The following is a 19334-nucleotide window of genomic DNA, read 5'->3' as shown; positions in this document are numbered from 1 at the left end:
CAAGCTGTTTCTAATAGCATACAAAAATGCAGCCGAACCTCAAGACCTAATTTATGAACCCACTCACCCCCCCAAAAAAAAAAAAAAAAAAAGGTTTTGGTCCCTCACCTTCTCCTCAGCATCTGTGTGCTGGTCCACGGTGCTCAGGGCGTTCTGCACCCTGGCCAGCCGAGCGGAGAGGCACAACAGCAGGCTGACCACCCTCTCCAGGTCTCCTATGAACAGGTTGTACCTCTCCAGCTCCACGGGCAGACAGTGCTCACAGACCAGCACCTCCAGTGCCTCGCCGCGGGCCACGTTCTCCTGAATCTCTGCCTGGAGGTCACCGCGCGTCTCTTCCAGTGAGCGCAGACGCTCCTCGATATAAGACACTAACAGATGCTGTTAAGAGAAGAGAAATGTGTGAGAGACTATAGGAAATGATGCTACAAAAGCAAGAAAAAAATAAGGTGGGGAAAAAATAAAAATATACGTAAACACAACCACATAATTTTAGATTCCAGATGAACCAATTATAATATTTATTTTCCATTTGCTATTATAGGATCATGAATAAGGATATACTGTAATAAAAAGTGAATGTTCAGGACAATCATGAAGAAAAGGGGGGGGGGGCTATCTGCTGAGCCAAACATTAAACAAGTGGGAGGGACTGATAAGAGACAGACAGTACATCATGTGAAGAGAGAGACACAGCTATCTCTCATTGAAATGACTCCACTTAAGGCCAAATAGCATCCGGAATGGTATCAATATGAAATCACCACCTAGTTTGTGTTTCAAAAAAGAAAAACACAATGAGACCACCGTTCAAAGTGGGTAGTTAAATATTCAGTATGTTCCGCTGTCCTGCTTGGTTTGTTGTCATAGTTACCCTACGTGCAGCAAAGCGGGGACAACTTTAGACATATATTGTCTCTTATTAGTGAAGCTACCCACTGGTCTCATTATATTTTGTTGTGATATCGTTTTAATGGCTTATTTCTTTTCTGACTGTGAAATAAAACTTCCTCTTAGTAAAGGATTTAATCGTTAAAAAGGATTAAAATATACACATTACATGAAAACCACCCGTTATTTTGCATAAATGAATAATAATTACCTTCTTCTCAGTGATGTCAGTTCTGCTCTGCAGGTCTGTGCACTGAGGTTTAAGGCTGTCAGCAGCAGGAAGACACGGAGATGGTTCAGCCCCTTCATTCGCTTCAGCACTACAAGAAGAAAGATGTGCTAAGGTCAGGCTAACATTCTTGCACCCTGTTGATATAACCAATAATTCCAGCCTTCACAATACAGAACAGACATACTCAGATGTAATTCTTGTATCAATTGTGAACTCTGAGACTATTACAAAACCATGACATGCGTTGGCACATTCTCTACGTATCTGAGGTGCGCTTACACCAGCAGAAATCTGAGTGCATGTTCAGCAGCAAGCAGATAGCCAGGTGTGTCAGGTGTGTACATGTGATGCAACTAAATGTAACACAGCACTGGTGGAGCTCAGGTCTGTTGCCACTAGAAACCAGTATCAAGTTTCCCAGAGCAAACATTAAACCAGGAATCCTAATTAACTGGGCTTTGTCTGCACCAGCACGTCAGCTCTAAAATGGTTTGAAAGGTGTGAGTGGGATGGATTTTTCTTTCCATTTACACAGCTCCGTATGGGTTATGTAGCCGCCTGAAAGGATGGAAAGTCAAGGAATTGGGAAATTTATGAAGCATATCTAGTTATCATCTATGCCAATTTCCACTGTTTTACAGCTATTTTCTGTGAAGAAGTCATACGAATCATTTCAGACTAAGTATTCTCAGGAGTTTGCTGTTCTCTCTCATTGAGGCAGTAAAATGTTCTCAATAGAGCAGTAAAAGTTTATGTGTGATTGCCACAGCTGGTGTAATATTCCAGGACATTAATATTTACCTTTCTGCAGCTCCTCTCTGCTCCTGTTTCTTCTTGTAGTGCTCCTCCATCAGCAGCGTGTCCTCCGACAGCAGCTGCTCCATCAGCATCAGCGCCGTCTTACGACCGGCCAGCGGGTAGAGCACCCTGGCCAGTGATGGGTCGGCCTTGACCACCGCTTTCACGAGCTCCTCCCACTGAGGTCTCTCGGCGGGCCCCTCCAGGCTCTCCGTCTCCCCCTCTGGTGCTCCCCTCTCCTCCATCTCCTGGTTTTCTCCCAACTTCTCATCTTCCGCGCCGGGATTTTTCTCCTCCTCCGCCCGCTGAGTGACGTCTGCCTCAGTGACGGAGGCGCAGGGAGACACAGAGGTCTCGCTTGTCTGCGTTTGAGGTGCTGAGCAGGTGGACTCGTCATCAAAAACGCTGTCTGTCAGCAGCAGATTCTGGACGTCCTCTTTGATCTCTTCTTCTGGAGGGAGAATCCACAGCGATGGATCTGTGGTGACGCCGCAGCTCAGAGACACTTCGTGGTTTGAATCATGTGGCAGGGCGTCGCTGCTTGGTTCGTCCACTGACTGCTCTCTCTCTGATCCAGTCACAGAGGGAGAAGTCCTGACTCTACGGGACGTAGTTAAAAACATTACAGTTAAGAATCACATCAGGGCAGAATCACACCTGCTAAAGGGTTAATACAATGAATTGATGACGATTCAATGAGTGTCTGTCTGCATTGATAGTCTAATCTTACCTGAAGCAAGGCCTGTTTTCACAGGAAAGTTTTGGCTGGGCAGGGCTGGATGACTTGATCTCCCTCTCGTTGGTCTCTATCCCTCTGGGAGAAGGTGGGTTGGATGAACTCTCACTGGGAGGTCTGCTGTACTTGAACTCATCTGTGACAGGGCCGTGAGATCCAGAAGATCCAGAGTGAACCCTGGTCCGGGAAGAGGAGTAGGAGGCCGGGGAGGTGGATCTACTCGAGTTCCTCGTTCCTTCTGTTGTCGGATCCTCCCCTGGTTCTGAGTTCTGCTTCAACAGGGGCTTTTTCTGGGTTTGGTTTTGTGTCTGTCCCTGAGAATTCTTCTGATCAACAATCTCTGGTTCTTTTCCCGCTTCCTCTCTTAGATATTGTATCTTCCTCGCTCTTTCCTGTCCCTGGGCTTCTCTGACTTCGGCAATGAATGAAACACTCCTCTTGTCTCTTTCCGGCCCCCCTGGTCCAGTCGAATGTCTCCACAGTCTATCCAGCTGCTCAGAACTTTTACTCATTGCTGATAGTCTTGTTAACTTTGAAGTCCCAAGCTCTTCCATGGACTTCCCCCTTTGTGCAACCACACGGACATGCTGCTGGCCCTCAGTTACTGGCTTTACCAAGGGATCCTCAGTGGCTTTTTTCTGGGGACTGAAATTGACATTCAGTGTCAAATGTGTAGCATAAGCCATACAATTCATGTGAACTACGATTATTTTAGAACAGAAAGTCTTGGCTTTAAAATGAAAACAAAAACTGCCACATTTTTCATACTTTTTTCGTATACATATTCTTGATGGCAAAACCAAATGCGTCATAGAATGGATTCAGAGAAATATCATTTGATATTCCGACAAATCCCAACATAGTTTTGAGAAATAGACCAACTCCTTGAAAATGGTTCAGTCAATGACCACAGCCTGTGCGAAAATCTCTCAAGAAGGAACGCAGGTTTGCTGGAGCAGGTTGGTGTTGACTTTCCAGCGCCTCAGTGAATCAAGTCGAGATTTACAGTCTGTGCCGCAGCACACACACATCACTGACCTAATACTCTCCTGACCTAAAACCAATATAAATGTCCCAATTTGTCTGCAGTGCTGTTACATACCTGCAGGTTTCCATAGTATTAACTGGGAGTGGATCTTTCTCGTAGTCATGTGCCTGCAGACCCAGATGAAGAACAAAAACGTGTGAGTTCAACAGCAAAGTATGTAAAATGAGTTTGAAATGCTACAGTAACAGATATGGATCAAAGTATGACTTGTTTTCTCTCTTTTTTTCTAACTCTCTTGCTTATACAAAATGGGGGTTTTCTACACATCACAATGTAAGTTAACCTGGATAAATACCAATGTCTACCGATGTTAAGGATTAGGGTAATCTTGAAATGACTCACCTGAAATGCATGCGGTGTGGATGTTGATCTGTTCCTGAAGAAACTAGGAGGTTCTGGCTGGTCCAAGAGACTCTCCACTGAGGCAGACTTCCCCTGAGCTGGACCTCGACTCTCCCTCCATCTGGCCTGACTTGACTGGCCAGTATATTGACCAGAACAAGACTGTGCTGAGAAGAACTGTGCATACCTGTTTTGTGAAAATTCAAACATAACACTTAAAAATGTCTGCTTTTGATCCCTATGAGAAAAAACAACATTAAAAGATTTTTTTCTCGCTCTCTTGTCTTTTCTCTTTCTTACCTGATGGAGCTGGCGGAGGAATCAAGGATGCGGCCCGCAGAGTGGGGTCTATGGAGCTTCTTCTTCGTATTTTTGCTTTCATGATTTCCTGATAGAGGCCTGGGACCCCAGTCAAATGGTTTCTCTCCCAGAGAGTGCCTCTGTCTGGGCGGAGGTGGTAACTGAGCTGCTGGTTGCTGTGGCTCAGCCACTTTCTGGCCCGTCTTACGCTCCATGTACTCCACCAGCGCCTTGTGTTGCAGATGTTTTAGGTTTGTCTTTGAGGCACTAGAGGCTGAGAGCGCCCGACCTCTTGTCTCAAACATCTTCCTCCGTGCTGCAACCAGCCCCTGCTCTCCTTGCTGCCCACGTTCCTCTCCTTCACTTTCAGCTGCAAACAGACTCTCACTTTCGTTGCCAAAGGAGCGACAGGCGGAATGGTGGGGTGTGCTGCCAAGCTGGTTGAGTTTCTCTGGTTCAGAGTAACACATCTTCCTCTGCTCTGGAGTCAGTCGCCTCCTGCCTCCGATGCGTGCCACCTGGGGCTGGGCCACATTTGTCGGCCTCCCGTTCTCCTTTTCAGTCTCTTGGTCCATCTCCTTCTGATTCTCCTCGACGTCTTCCTTTATGCTCCCCCTCTCTGTCTCCTCAAAGGTCACAGATGGAGTGAGTGTGTCTGTGGAAGTCTCAGAGTCCTGCGATGGGGAGAAAGCGTGAATCACTGTCGGCCTCAGCTCAGGTTTTTGCCTGATACGGTGTGGCCATGACAGCTGCAGGTCCCTCCTTTTAAACGAAGTCTCCCTCAGGACTTTAGACTGGGCGTCCTTCAGCTTCTCTTTGTAGTACTTTTTAAATGAGTCATCCAGAGTGTTACAGGCGACATTGGTAACGTCCCCTCTGTCGTTATTGCTCGTGCTACCTCGTGGAGGTCTCTCACTGTCGTTTACTGCCATGTCTCCCTGACCTGTTTTGTTCAGGATTGCTTCCTTGCCTTTTGTACTGAAGTCAGCATCCTTTCTGGGCTGCAAGGCTGCCCTGTTAGCCCCAGTGAGGTGATAGAGAAGCGGGGTCGTTTCTTTGTTTATCCTCTCGCTGGCTACATCCCCCAAAGGTTGCCGCTTCCCTCTCTTTGCCTGCTCCTCTCTTTTGGAGTGGTTGGGCTGTTCGTTGCTTATTAGTGAGGTGACCTCCTTCGTTTGCGTTGGTGAATGTGGCGAGCAGTTTCGGTCAGGTCCACAGTAGAATATGGGGTTGTTGGCAGAGTGGCGGCCGATCTCTCGACTCTGGATCGTGTCGATTTCTTCTAAGGTGTCCAAGCTTCGAGAGGACTGTGTCGACATGAGGGATGGTCTGTGATTCTCCTGATCGTGACTCCTGGGGGACACGGAAATGAAAACCTCACTCTCATCTGGAATCGTACCGCTGGGAAAGCGAGAACTCTCTTGGAGAGGTCTAAACAAATTATCCATGGTGCTGTGGCTTCTTTCATTTTCTCTTAATCTGTGCTTCTCCAACACAGTGGAACTCTCACTCCCTGCCTCAGACCCACACACAGAGGCGGAGTACGTCCTCATACTGGAGTCAGACAGCTTACACACTCCTGTGACAAAGTAGTACTGGCCCTTATGCTGGATGCTGCTGTTGATAACACTCTGACCAGGATTCCAGGGGCTGGCAGCTCGTGTCGGCTCTGGCCCAAGCCAGTCGTGAGCTGAGTGCGCCCTTTTGCGCTGACTCTCAAAATGGCTACTGCTACCATTGGGCTTGTTGTGATGGTCTCCATTACATCCACCACTGTTCGAGAGATGTCTGGCTTTCAGGTGCTCAGGCTGGCTTGTGCCTCGGGGAGGTGATCCGCTTGGGACGGTTGTTGATTTCTGCTGATCGGAGGCAGCTTTGTTGTCCATGATGAAAAGGTATTCCGGGTTCACCCTGCTCTGATCATGAGGCTGCAGGTGAGGCCGGTAGCTTGGTGGTTGCTGGGCCTGTGGTGGCTGCTGTTGAGAGCCCCTCCAAACTGAATACACTGGATCATTTTTGAAGTTTGAGTTGCCTGTATCTGGGTTGGCCTTCTCAGGGCTTCGGGCATTCAGACCATGGTGCTGCGAATGGAGTCGATTGTAGGGTCTGGGCTGTTGTTGAGGCTGTTGGGGTTGAAACTCCGTACCTTGGTGGTGGACCCTGCTGTTCTCCAAGTTTTTTGTGGCTATGAAACTATCCAGACGTGCTGGGACTGGAGGAGGATGGACAGGAGGGTATACACTTTGGGATGGAGCCCCCAAAGGCGCCTCTTGTTTAGAGAGTGCTTTGTTGTTGGTATGGAAACTGCCATTGCCATTGTGGTTGTGGTGGTTTGCATTAGAGCTAGTGTTGTTGCGATAGTGCTGAGAGATAGCCTCCACAGAACGATAGAGCTGGTCCATGGTCTTTGAATCAGACTGCAGAACCTGGGTGGGATGGTAAATGGACTTTACATACTTGAGATCAGCATAGTGGCTGAAGGCGCTGGACTGCAGGTCGTCTGGGAGGAAGGGAGAAGGGTAGTCAGGGGCAGTGGACCCGCCAGAGAAGGAGCTGTAGGCAGAGTCTCCTTTGCCGTGTTGGTGGTGGGCGAGTTGGTCGACAATGCTGCTGTTGGACTTGGCTGGGGAGAGCCGGCTGACAGGCAGGCTCAGAGGATGCAGGTCCACGTTGCTCATTCTCTCAAAGTGGAAGTTGTAGGAATCCATGGAGGATCGGGGCGAATGGCAGGAAGGGAAGGGCAGGGTTTGCAAATGTGCCGTGCGTGTATGTGCGCTGATGCATGTGTCTGCCTTGTGGGTGAAACTGGGGAAATTACCACCAACACATTTGCACCAGGTTGTCCGTCACGCTTTTCGCTAATTAGGTCATTTTCCTCCCTCCTTTTTGTTTACTCAAATCCTCTTGAGATGGTCTGCTCAGTAGCTCCTGAGGGAGAAAAACACAAACACAGCACAGACCGGTTATCAGCCTCAAGTCTTAACTCAGGACACACACTACAGCCATAAATTTGGGACAAGTGACCGCTCAAGAGCGAAATGGTTTGACAAAATATGTGTGTTCAAACAGAAATTAAAAAAAAATGTAAAAAACTGAATGACCAATACTCAATATACCAAATGGCTTCACAAACATCCCACTATATACCTGTTTTGACTTCTTTGCAAAAGCATAACGATTTAACACGAACACGCCTGTTTGTGTTGAATTGTCAGCTTGGCATATCTTCTAGGGAAATGACACGGCCATTTTTTTGCAGGGTGGTTTCAGCTGAAACACAATTAAGGTGCCTGAAGGCAATAAGTCACCTGTGAAAAATCTTTGCCTGGCATTTCTAGGTCAAATTCCTCTCGTGAGAAGTTTTACTCCATTTGTTGTTAAGTTGTAAAGACAAATCATGTACCCCTTCACTGAAAAAATGTTCATTTTTCTTTCTTCCAGTAGAGAGTAGCAGGTTAAAAGAAACAAAAACCAGCAGGGTAGAGATGCTGGTACATGGCAGCACTGGGAGGAAAATCCTTTAACTGTACTTATTCAGAGTTCAAATGTATTTTACCCTTTATTAACTTCACTTTACATAAATGTTTTCATCAATTTTTATCACATTTTGTAATTAAAAGCCAAAGAATTTTTGAGTTTTATTTAGCAATATATTGTTCAACAGGTCTGTATCAAAACAGCCATTTAAAAGCAATGGAGGTAAGGCATTTAAAGTACATTCACCAATAAGGCAATAAGTACTTCTGTCTGGTTTAAAGGTCATTACCTCCTCTTACACTGTAAAGTCAAAGCTAAGATCATCATGTGAGCAAGATAAGTTTTACGACATTTTTTTTTTTCATTTCGTGTCTGACACGGTTTACTGCGGCTCGGTTTTGTAGGTCAGTACAGTTAACCACCTGCTGAAGGAGTGTGTTTGCCGTTTTGCATCAACGAGGCCTTTAATTAAGGGCCTTGAGGTTGGCGGTCCACGTTGCAGCACACTCAGGAAAAAATGTCAGGAATTCCATATGCAGCTACAGAAATATGGGAAGATTAGTCATGTGACGGATGTATAATGCCTTGTTCTGCAGCACTCTGGCCTTTTCTCCTGATTATTCTAGGGACAGTGAAGTATTTGCTTTAATTCTTTTTCTTCAAATAATTGCCTAAAATATACCCATTTTATCTTAACTACACAAGCGTTCATTCTATTGTCCTTTGCTGTAAAACCAATTAATTTCCAGTTGAGACAAAGTCAAGCAAAATAAACCCATAAAATATTTGCAAATACCACATGATCAATAATCTTTGGGCCTTTCAAACTGAAAAACATTTAGACCAGAAACCAATTAACCTCAATCCTGATTTCAGTCTTTGATAGCTGAATTATATCAGACTCTTCATAATAGTTTCCTTATTCATTCTAAAAAAGAAAAAAAAAAAAAAACACTGGACACAAACACTGAATTTAATGACTTGCAGGTATAAAATTCCTGTACTCCGGTAAAGCTGACCTTTTGTCATCATCAGTTATCCAGAAAACTCAAGTCATCTTCAATGAGCTTGACCCTGGGAGTTAATGGTAGGTTTAGGTTTTACTGTGGACTCTAATGACAGAGCAAATAGCTTTTCTCTCCATTGACCTACATGCCTTTTGTTGACTTGAGGTTGCATACCTGTCATGCATGCGGAAAGGTCAAAATTGCCAATAAAACAAAGACAAGCCAACCAGTTCATCAACTGACACCACAGTATGAAAATATGGGCCTCGCCATTAATAGGAAGTGCAACAAATGTTGTGTATGGTCTGCTTCTTTTCTTTTAAGGGTTTTACCAACCAAAGCAATTCAAATAAACAAATAGAAAAATCCTGTGTTGAAGGACTACTTGGTAAATTAGACTGACCACAGAAAACTCTCTTATAAAATTTTTCTCTGTATTGCCAAGTTTGTTGGCCGAGCTGAAAAACCTGAATCAAAGATGATCCTAGGTGGTCGTTTTGCATACAGACAAAACCCACCCCCCAAGAGCCTTTCAATCTACAGTATTAAGGGGGATTCCATGTGTTTATGAAGGGCCTTCTGATCTATGGTGTGTCCCTGTGTGTGTGTGTGTGTGTGTGTGTGTGTATGTGTGTGTGTGGGGTATCCAGCCCTCCTCTTCCCTCTGCGAACAGAGAGAGGCTCCCAAACAGGGGAGCGCTCAAGTGGAAGTGATGGAGGGGACAGGCAGTGACAAAATGTACAGAGAGGAGAGATGGAGGGAGGGAGGGTGAGGCAGAGGGTGACCGGCCCAGACAAATACCCTCACACGCAAACCACAACAACAAGAGACAAGGGAACCGAACAATGACAGCAGGAAAGCTGAACACAAAGTTGGACGAGACTGGATCAACAGTCACAACAGCAAGGCAGACTGGGAACTACTTAGTGATCAGCTACTTGCAGACTGGTTTGCATGAAAGCTCACAAACTTTAACAAAAAGAGTTAGCAAGAAGAAAAACTAAAGAAACTCACCCAAACTTTGAGACTAAGTCGTTGACCTTCCTAATTTCCATCTGAGAAAAAAAAATAAGCTTCCTAAGATTCAACTTAAATAAGGATTAGCCAAATGATTTCCGTCTCTGTTTCTCATTCAGAACATCTTTCTTCCTCTGAAGAGGGACCAGACCAAGTAACCAAGAGAGCCAGATATTAGAGGGAAGACTTCTAGCGAGTCTCTTCTCCCCCCACCGAGACCCGAGGCTGCCTAGCGGGAGCCAGTGATTGGCCAGCCTATGACGTCCGGCTCTCCGATGCACAATGAGCGCAGCGGAGGGAATATTTCACTGCCGCAGATAGCTGCTAGTGCTGCCGGCCGCCTGAACAACAGAGAGAGAAGGGAGGAAAAAAAAAAAAAAAGAAAAAAAAAAGAAAAAAGAGGCCTCGCATTCCTGGCTGGCTTCAAAGACGGAGCAGAGCCCGGGCGCCATTCATTCCCAAGGCCCTGAGCCCGGCACATGGAGACTAGCCAAGGCAGGAGGGAGAACGGAGGAGGGGAGGGGGTAGCAGTGGTTGGATGGGTGACCTCCCAGCCTCCACCCAAAAAAAAAAAAAAAAAAAACACCCACAAAGACCAACTATCCCACACCATCACCCTCATTCTCTCTTATTTCTAACACCTATTAGTCTCCCCTATTCTTTAAGATCTCTGTTAATGACCTGCAGGAGGCCTGGTTTGAGGGTCATCATTAACGATTAATAAAACTTTGTGAAACTTTATGTTAGTGTAATTGATCATTCGCCTCTTTTAAATCTTATGAAAATAATATAATAATAATAATAATAATAATATATAACTATCTGTTTACTATATATATGAAGTTATAATGAAAGGAACTTAATAGAGAGGTGAGGTTTACTACGTCATGAATACCAATATAAATTCTCACCAGTTAGCCATGCCATAAACCATAATAAACATTCAAACACACAATTTAACACTGATCTGTCTGTTGCATGGGTCAAACCCACTCTTAATGACACCAACTCCTGTGTGATTGTCTATTGTCAGACAAAGACCCTCCCCTGCCTTCGCTATTGTTTTCTATTATGGCTGGCAGCGCTGGTGCTAAGCTATGCCTTTTCCTTACTGTTAACACAGTGTCAGACAAGTGGAGCGACCGGGCTGTTACTGACTCCACCTGACGACAACATAATTTTTCTTTGTCACGTACAGATGCTTGTGGAACTGAGAGGCATAGAGAAGCATTTTAACCACAGTGCCAGATTAATATCTTCAGTTGTAGCTTTGATATTATTTTTCAAGGTGCAAAACTAAAAGAGAATCTGAGCTGAAAGCGCCAGAGAGTTGTATTATAGACTAGGTTTTATCTGCTTTGTTCAGTCTCACACAAAAATTGTGTGAGGCCTAGTTTAACATCTGTGTCAATATCAAGCTGAGCACACATTGGACACTTTGATTTGTTTTATTGTCTGACTGATGCCTGAATCCTGTGTTGGAATTTAGGAGCTGAGCCATTAGATTTTAGCTTTGAAATCATTTCCACACGTGACTGTACGAGAACTCCACAACAGGGGTCGACTTTAAATACAAAACATGTAAACAAGGATAAGCTCATGACTTTTGTCTTCTGCCTGGCAACTGAGCTGAAATCTCAATCAAGGTTGTAGGAGGAGAGGGTAAGCTGTAAGAAGCAGAAGAATTTAAAGAGCTTTTTTTTTTCTTTTAAATACGACGTGGTAAAGAAAAGTGTCAGGCAAGGACACACTTTCTTAAAGAGGATTGTATTTATTAACGAGTGAACACAGGGTGAGTCTGATGGAGAGAGGGCGGAATGAGGGATGGGGGGGTGTTAAATTCTTTCAGTTTTTTTTTTTTTTGTCTTTCAATGGTGATTATGTGTTCCCGCATGACCTTCACCATGCAGCCACGAGACTGGACCACCAGGCGTCTGACAAGCAGACGGCAGATATAGATATATAGAGAATGAGAGACAGAGATGGGGAGGTCAGGATGACAAAAAGATGCCACATATACAAAAAGGAGAGAAAGAGGAAGAAAGAAAGAGACAAGCAGGGAATTTTAAGGAGTTATAGTCGCTGATGCCATGGTAGCCAGACAACCAACTAGCAAGCCAAAACCTATAATCTCGTTAGCCCCGTTGGCCCTGCTACGTCTGCTGATAAAGATGATGATGGTTTGACGGACCTCCAGAATCTCTGACTGTGGAGCTAAATGGATCGGTCGTTGTCCTCACAAATCTGCTTTTAGAACTGTTGCTCTCAATCAAAAAAAGCTTTGACTAATGAGAAACAAGACTTTAAACCTGCTCAGAAGAACAATTCTTACTGCAGACATGTTTACAGGACAAAAGCAGGTGTAATTAAAATAATAAATAATACAAGTTACATACCAGATACTGTAACAGAAGGGCTGGCTTCTCAAAAAAGATACTGGTTTGTAAAGTCGGACCAACCTTAATTTCTATTTTAAGATTAGTGTAATGCAAGATAGACAGTTTCACAGAAATAGAAAGTGACTCATTTTAAGTTAGCCACCTGACCCGCAGGCTAACTCGGAAATAATAGCCACGTTTCCATGGTAACAACTAATGACACCTGCTGAATAGCACCAAATGAAAAGAGCCAAATACATGTCATAACTTGTGGTTTTCTAACAATGTTGTGGAGCGAGGAAAGACAAAGCAACTATCCTGAGCCTGACTGATGAGTTAGCAGAGAGAGATTTTTTTTTTTCTTCTCCTGGACGTTTGTTCACTGGTTTGGTTCACTGAGGAACTTGAAGGAGCCATCGTTAACATTGTTTGCACCTTTGCTCTTTCTGCTATGACAAATCAAAACGACAATAGTTCGTGGCTTTGGCTAAAAGCAAAGCTATATACATACAGTACATCTTATTCTTGGGGCACCACTCTTGCCTACAAAATGAATGATATAATAGTTTCTCCATATGAATAAAATAGTTCCACTGACCTTTTGGTCCATGAAGGCCTTTATAACCATTATCTTCTTCACTCACTCACAGTGTACAGTACACATATTGCTTGAGCCTCCATTATCCACCACTGAGATGCCCTTAACACAAGGCACTAAAAACTTTTACCTGGTGTCTTCAGATCAGAAATCATTTTTTAAATCTGTGAGCATAAAAACAGATGAGGGAGGCATCACAAGAGCACAAATGCTCGGCTATGACTTCACTTCTGGACTCAAGTCTCCCACAGGACCTGAAAGACATCATTCCCATTGTCTCCGATCAAACAGAAACCAAGAGGAAGCTGTTTTTGAAAAGGTGGAAGTGGTCCAGTGTTGAGAACTGACAGAGAAAAGCATCTAGTAGCGGGAAAGGGAAAGCCGTGTTGCCATGCAGTGTTGTCACCGACGTCTGCGGTGCAATTCCTCCTGTATGTGTGCGTCAAACACTGAAAAAGACGGGGAGAATTAACAGTGGCCATGTGCAGGAGAAAGACACTGTGTGTTGCTGGGCAGTGCTCACATCAGTGTCTGAAATCTCTTGCTGACCAAGACAAGCTGTCACACTCAAATAAGCTCAGCATTCCTGCACTGATCTGGCCAACATACTTAACTTTTAACATTTAGTCTACTTGATTTAACATCAGTGTTTTTCGGCCAAAACCTGCATACACTTGAAGAAACTTACATGTTTTCACTATTGAATATTAAATGCATGCGTGTGCAATCGTAACTACAACACTGCTCCTTCTGTATTTGCAGGGATGCAAATTGATAACAGCCCTGCTATCAGCACAGTATGTGGCTTTCAGTTAAACAATCAATGCTTACATAAAGACAAACACCCGCCAACACAAAATCTAACAAGGTCAATAGCGTATATTAATAACATTCTCCACTACAAATAAAATAGTTAAGCATTCTGCATCCTCCCTGGTCAACCATTAACCAGGAACTGGTTAGCCAGGACATGCTGGTGGCAACATTAGGTTTAAAAATGAACATGGCCCTCTGCGAATGATAAACTTCTTAGTACTGTCAAGTGGCTTCTGAGAAGACAATTACTTTTGTATTAAGGACCCCCCAGGGGGCTGCAATATGATCTAGTCATGGCGAGTTTAACTGGATACTGTAGGAATTCCTCCGCACTAGAATAGCACAGGGCTGCAGGCCTTTTTCTGTGCAAGTGTGTGTTTAGTCTAAAATTGGACACTGTATATTCATCATTACTGCAGCATATTTTTTTCACTCTTTGGTATGTGTACTAAAATCTCAGAACATACCAACCTGAGTCAAAGTCAGATGTGAAATGACTATAAAAGGGCAATTAGACAACCAGGAAGCAAACTAAATGCTGTCGCACAGCCAATACCTTTCAGAAGAAATACTACCACCACTGCCTGCACAGAGGTCAACAAACTTCTCTTGATGCAAGGTGGTAACTACTGTTGTCAGTACAGACATGACCGAGACTCAAGACGCGCCTGACCTCAGGGTTCGAGGATTATGTGTTTCACTGGATCCAAAACAGTGACAGCATCTTAAAGGTTCTCTACAAAGTAGGAGATTACCTTATTTAGAGCAAATGTGTGATACCACAAACAACAGGGGGGCAACGGTGACAAAAGACAGCCAGGGCGAGGAATGCATGAAAGGAGGAAAACACAGAAAGTGAGAAAGAAGAGACCCGGCCCGGCAGGAAGCTGTGGACAAATACCACAGAAAAAAACACACACACACACACACACACACACACACACAATAGCAAATGACCCACTTCCTGTTCAAAGGTGGGAAAAGTCTCAGTGACTTCATCATAATGGAAAAAAGCTGTCCTTAAAAAAACAAAAAAAAAAACATCTATTGTTCCTGGTCCCCAGTGTCTCCCATAGCTCAGCACTCGTCTCTCAGCAATCCTCTAAAGACACACACTGTCAGCAGTCGAATCAGGACATATCATAGGAAGCTCAGTCTGGTCTTCACCTGACCTTCATCCCTTGATAACAAGCCTTGTGTATCCTTTAAATAGCGTATTAAAATGTGTATAGAAAACCTACAGTAGCATCTCACAAACCAGAACCTGTGTAGACGGGGATTAAGACTTCTGCTGACCACCCTGTACCAAATAGCACTGTGACACCTCATCATCCCTGTGTCAGCTCCTGCCCACCTCCTATCGCTGTCTCTGCCCTGCCAGGCTGCAGCAACCATCTCTGCTGTGTTATATAATGAGTCGTGGTCTGACCAGCTGACCACAGACACATAACAGATGCAGGAATTCACCCACGGTGGCCCCTGAACTGGTACTGCGACAGCCATGACACACTGCGTGACTTCACCATGAGCATATGAGGTGTATCACAGTGACTTGCCGCAGAGACACTGACTTAACACTACACTTATTGTTCTTGTAATATAACCAATCATTATTTAATCTCACTGTAACTTCTATCTTAATATGATAGGCACATGAGGATGAATTTCATTAAAGAACGACACGTGCTAATCAGAACACATAATGAGCATCAGTTTGTTTTTCATAAAATGCCAGGCCAACAGGAAATAAAACTAAGCAAACAGACACCGGAGAACAATGAAATCTTTGTGCAAGCCGCTACACATTTGCCCCTTCTGAGTATTTATTGCGCTACTCATGGAATGTATTAACGCTGTTCAAATCCAACGCAAAAGCTGTTAATGGACTTATCACACCTTATAGAGAGTGGTATGGCATAAAGACCATATGATATGACCTGGTTCTTTGGATTTTCACAATTTGCATAAAGTGACTGCTGTTCTGCCGTTCTTTCTTGCCATGTAGTTAATTTTGTACAAAAGAAGTTAATAAGCATTAATGTTAAGAGCATTAATGGTTTTGTTAGGAGTCTTTTTGGAAACATGTTTAGCCATACTAAAAGCAGGTCAAAGTTTACATTTATTAGGGGTGGGAATCACAGAGTAACTCACAACACAATACTATCATGATACTAACACGATATATTGCCCCCGATAACGATGGTATTGCAGGACAATCATCTATGGTACATCATGATAACTGTGTAAGAAGAAAAATACCCCTAAAAAGGCACAAAGCAGGAATCCTGTATTCATAAACTACAATGTGGTGTCAGTCTCACAGAATTTACCAACTGAGATGAAACAATGTACAACAAAGTGCCATGTCCACATGTGCTACCACTCCAATGTAAAATAAGCATAAACTGGCAAAAGGCTGAAGCCAGAAAGCAGAATCGGCCTTGCACAGAATACACATTTCAAATACATACCCAGTGTTTAACAAGCTTAATCCACTTGTTTTATGTAAACCTGATGACAGAGAAATGCCCGGTGTTTAGGCGATTATATGTGTATCTGTGTGTGTATTTATGTACAGTCTCATTAGCAGCTGGTGACCGGTCCACTCCTCGTCATGAAGCCTGCGTGCGTTCATGCCCAGTGTGTGTGTGTCGGTGTGTGAAAGACCTGCTCTTTCCATCACAAGAAATTGTGTTGACGCAGCGTCTGCCTGGTCTGGCAGTGTGTGTGTGTGCATGCGGGCGGAGTCTTAATGTTGTGCGGTCTTTATCAATTTGTTTTGTTTGGTTTAATGAATTTTTGTAACTTTGGATATCCCTTCACTCTTTATCTAGTGCATTTCAGATCAACATTTTACCTGTCAGATACTTTGATTTATGACCAAATACTTACTTCAGCTATACTTTATGTTTAGTGCTAGTCCATGGTGCATGGCGTACATGCATTTAGGGCGTCTCTTCACAGACATCAGTCGCTGTGCCAGGCGCATGCTTCAAAAGGATTGTACCGAGTCTCTTAATTAAAGTCAATTGCACAATCGCTTTCCACTGCCGCAATATAGCAATGCACCAACAAGGCGCCTGACCACACCTCATTTTATGACCAACATGCCCACTGGCGCTCAGATGGGTGCAAGTGTATTTGCTATCTTCTGTCTGGTCCTCTAGAAAGAAGAGAAAGTGACAGAAAGTGAGAGAGTAGGGCTTGTTTGCAGGTAATTTCAACAACTAAGAATAAATACCATACCGTACAGTAAAACAATCTACTTTCTGTACTAGACAATAATTATCAGCAGACCAAACACCTGACACTTTATGGCAGAATGGCACTCTGACCCCACAGTTTGGCTGGTTCGGGTTCTTGGCGGTGGCACATAGAAAGGAATGTGTTTGATAAGCAGCTAGCGCAGGAACAGCAGGTGAAGCAAACAGGTTGGAACACTCAGTACACAGCCTTCAGTTTGACGGCTTAAATATAAATATGCAAATCTTATTTAAAATTTTCAGATACTTACTTAATCCTCTGTTTATCTAACTCATCCACACGTTGGGCCACAGAGAGTACTCAGTTATCAGTTGGGTAAGTAGTTATTATGCAATGGCATCATTAGACCTCTAGTTAACAGCTGAACCAAAACCAGCTCTTGTTCACACAGAACCCTCAGCTTCTCGAATACTGCGGCATTTCTTGAAAATATTGTTATTTGTGCTCGAAATGTCATTGAGTGCACGGCTCTGTTCCAGTATCTCTTACATAACTGACAGTGATCTGTGCAATGATCTCACAAGTCATCTATTACCCCGTGCAGATGTCAGGTGAATACACCTGATAAGAGGAGAGTCTGCAGAACACTTCCTGGTAGAACAAACAACTATGCAGACAGAACATCACAGGGAAATACAACCATGCAATAAAGCAACAAAGTGACTTGTTGCAGACTGCTGTTAGTGTAAAAGGAAAGTTACTATTTTCTACAAGTAGGGCTGAGAATAACATTTTCATTATGTGTTCATTAGATGCTTATCTTCTTGATTAAACCGATTAATCATTTGGTCTAAAAAAAAAAAAAAAAAAAGAGCATCACAAGTTTTCAGAGTCCCAGTTTTCTGATCAACAGGCCAAAAACCCAAATATATTTGGTTTAATATCAAAGAGGACAAAGAAAACCACACAAAAAAAGGGGCCCTTAATTAATTACTTATTAAAATAGGTGGCAATAAATGTCCTATCAATCATTGCAGCTCTATAAGAATATTTCAAGAGAAACAAACTCAAAAGTATCACTATCTGTACCTGTCAGTGTAAAGCGCCCTTTTTCATCCAAATGTTTTGAACAATGCTCTATTTTGTTTTGTCTTTTGAATGTTCACGTCACTAAAGAAAACCAGGACAGGACGTCATGAGACATCCTGATTATTTCATATCACGAAGCTTTGTCAGGACAAAGTTTTAGTTTCAAACCCATTACATAAGGACATTACATATTTAATCCTAAATGGAATATGCAGGGAGTGCCAGGTTGATAACATGCCAAGGGCAATTTTCACAGAGATGCCTAAGCACCAAATCATGAATGTATGATTTGCCAATACGTGTTTAGCAACAGCATCGAATGACAGGTGAGTACACCTTAGATCGATCTAGTTGTTCTGACTCTACCTGGCCTTCTTCAGACAATCATTTCACCCATGTAGCTGCAAGAGCTAACAGCTGGAGGTACTTCGGCTATAGCCTCGGGTTATTCAGATATTGCACACCAGCTTCTTTCACGGGAAAACACAGAACTTTATCCATTTCCTTCTGCTGACACACAAATCCTAAGTCTCCACATCAACACACTATCCTGTTCACTTTGGGACACTCAGACTACATAATTAGAACAGGGTGTTTTCCTCTCCTGTAATCGTTCGACCTCCTGGAGTGGGTAAAGTCAGGTTACAGTACTAAACGACCTGCGGAGCGCCAAGGCAACAGCATTCCTCGTCTGGTCTTATTGCGCCCCTTGGCCCATTTAATATGAGCCAATTACAGCCAGTGAATGGACAGTTGTAGACCACAGAAAGTAATCTGAGTTATACACTAGTTTTGAAGGGGAAAAAAAAAAACACACTCCACCATTCAATAGTTAATACACTCACCCACTGCTACCCAGACATCAAGTGAAGTGACAGTACAGTAAAGAGCTCTGGCAGATAACCTGACACACCAGATGGTTTGTCACACAGAACCATCTGGGAAAGCTTGGTTGGAGACTGTTTGGAAAATGGCAGGTGCTTTTAAAATCTGTCTATCACCTGTCTATCATGGGCTAACTTCAACCAATCAGATTCTGCATCCTTTTTTAACTACCAGCGGAGCCAGTTGGTAAATCAAACTCTTGCCGAAGCCAGTCCGAAGGAGAGCAAATACATCATTTCCATTAGGAAAAGCCTTCAGCGCCATTCTTTGCTTTCTGTCAACGAAGAAATGCTCTCCAGTTCTGTTGATGCTACTGATGCTATAGCAGCATCTAACCTGACCTTTTCCACTCATTGTTGAATCCAGCTGCTTCCTCAAGGCGAGAAGGTAGGTGATGCTATGCTGGAAATTATGCAAGGTCAGAATAATGCTAAAGTCACACACTCATTCTAGTGAGGAACGAGCTGTTAAAGCCTTTCACACCCACAGTGGATCCCCACAGGTGTGTGCTTATT

The 19334-nt window shown here is 43.7% G+C and overlaps 1 protein-coding gene across 5 annotated transcripts in view; it reads right to left on the bottom strand.

Moving 5' to 3' along the window:
* shroom1 (shroom family member 1) overlaps positions 1–19334 on the bottom strand; it is a 32936-nt gene that overhangs the window by 4170 nt on the left and 9432 nt on the right. For 4 of the 5 annotated variants that reach the window (XM_023429458.2, XM_023429459.2, XM_087180143.1 and 1 more), the window contains 7 exons: positions 4348–7275; positions 4048–4234; positions 3760–3812; positions 2652–3302; positions 1925–2521; positions 1103–1211; positions 109–381 (listed from right to left, as the gene is read on the bottom strand). In XM_023429458.2, coding sequence (XP_023285226.1) covers positions 109–381; positions 1103–1211; positions 1925–2521; positions 2652–3302; positions 3760–3812; positions 4048–4234; positions 4348–7055 — 4578 coding nt within the window. In that variant the 5' untranslated portion in view covers positions 7056–7275. Of the gene's footprint in view, positions 1–108; positions 382–1102; positions 1212–1924; positions 2522–2651; positions 3303–3759; positions 3813–4047; positions 4235–4347; positions 7276–9846; positions 10033–19334 lie in introns of those variants that run through there. The other variant, XM_087180144.1, reaches the window with a different exon arrangement.

The sequence above is a fragment of the Seriola lalandi genome, unplaced genomic scaffold, assembly GCF_002814215.2.
Source record: "Seriola lalandi dorsalis isolate HSWRI2012SDOR001 ecotype SW California unplaced genomic scaffold, Sedor1 jcf7180002054893, whole genome shotgun sequence".
Taxonomy (NCBI): Eukaryota; Metazoa; Chordata; class Actinopteri; order Carangiformes; family Carangidae; genus Seriola; species Seriola lalandi.
This window is presented reverse-complemented; position numbering and strand designations above follow the sequence as displayed.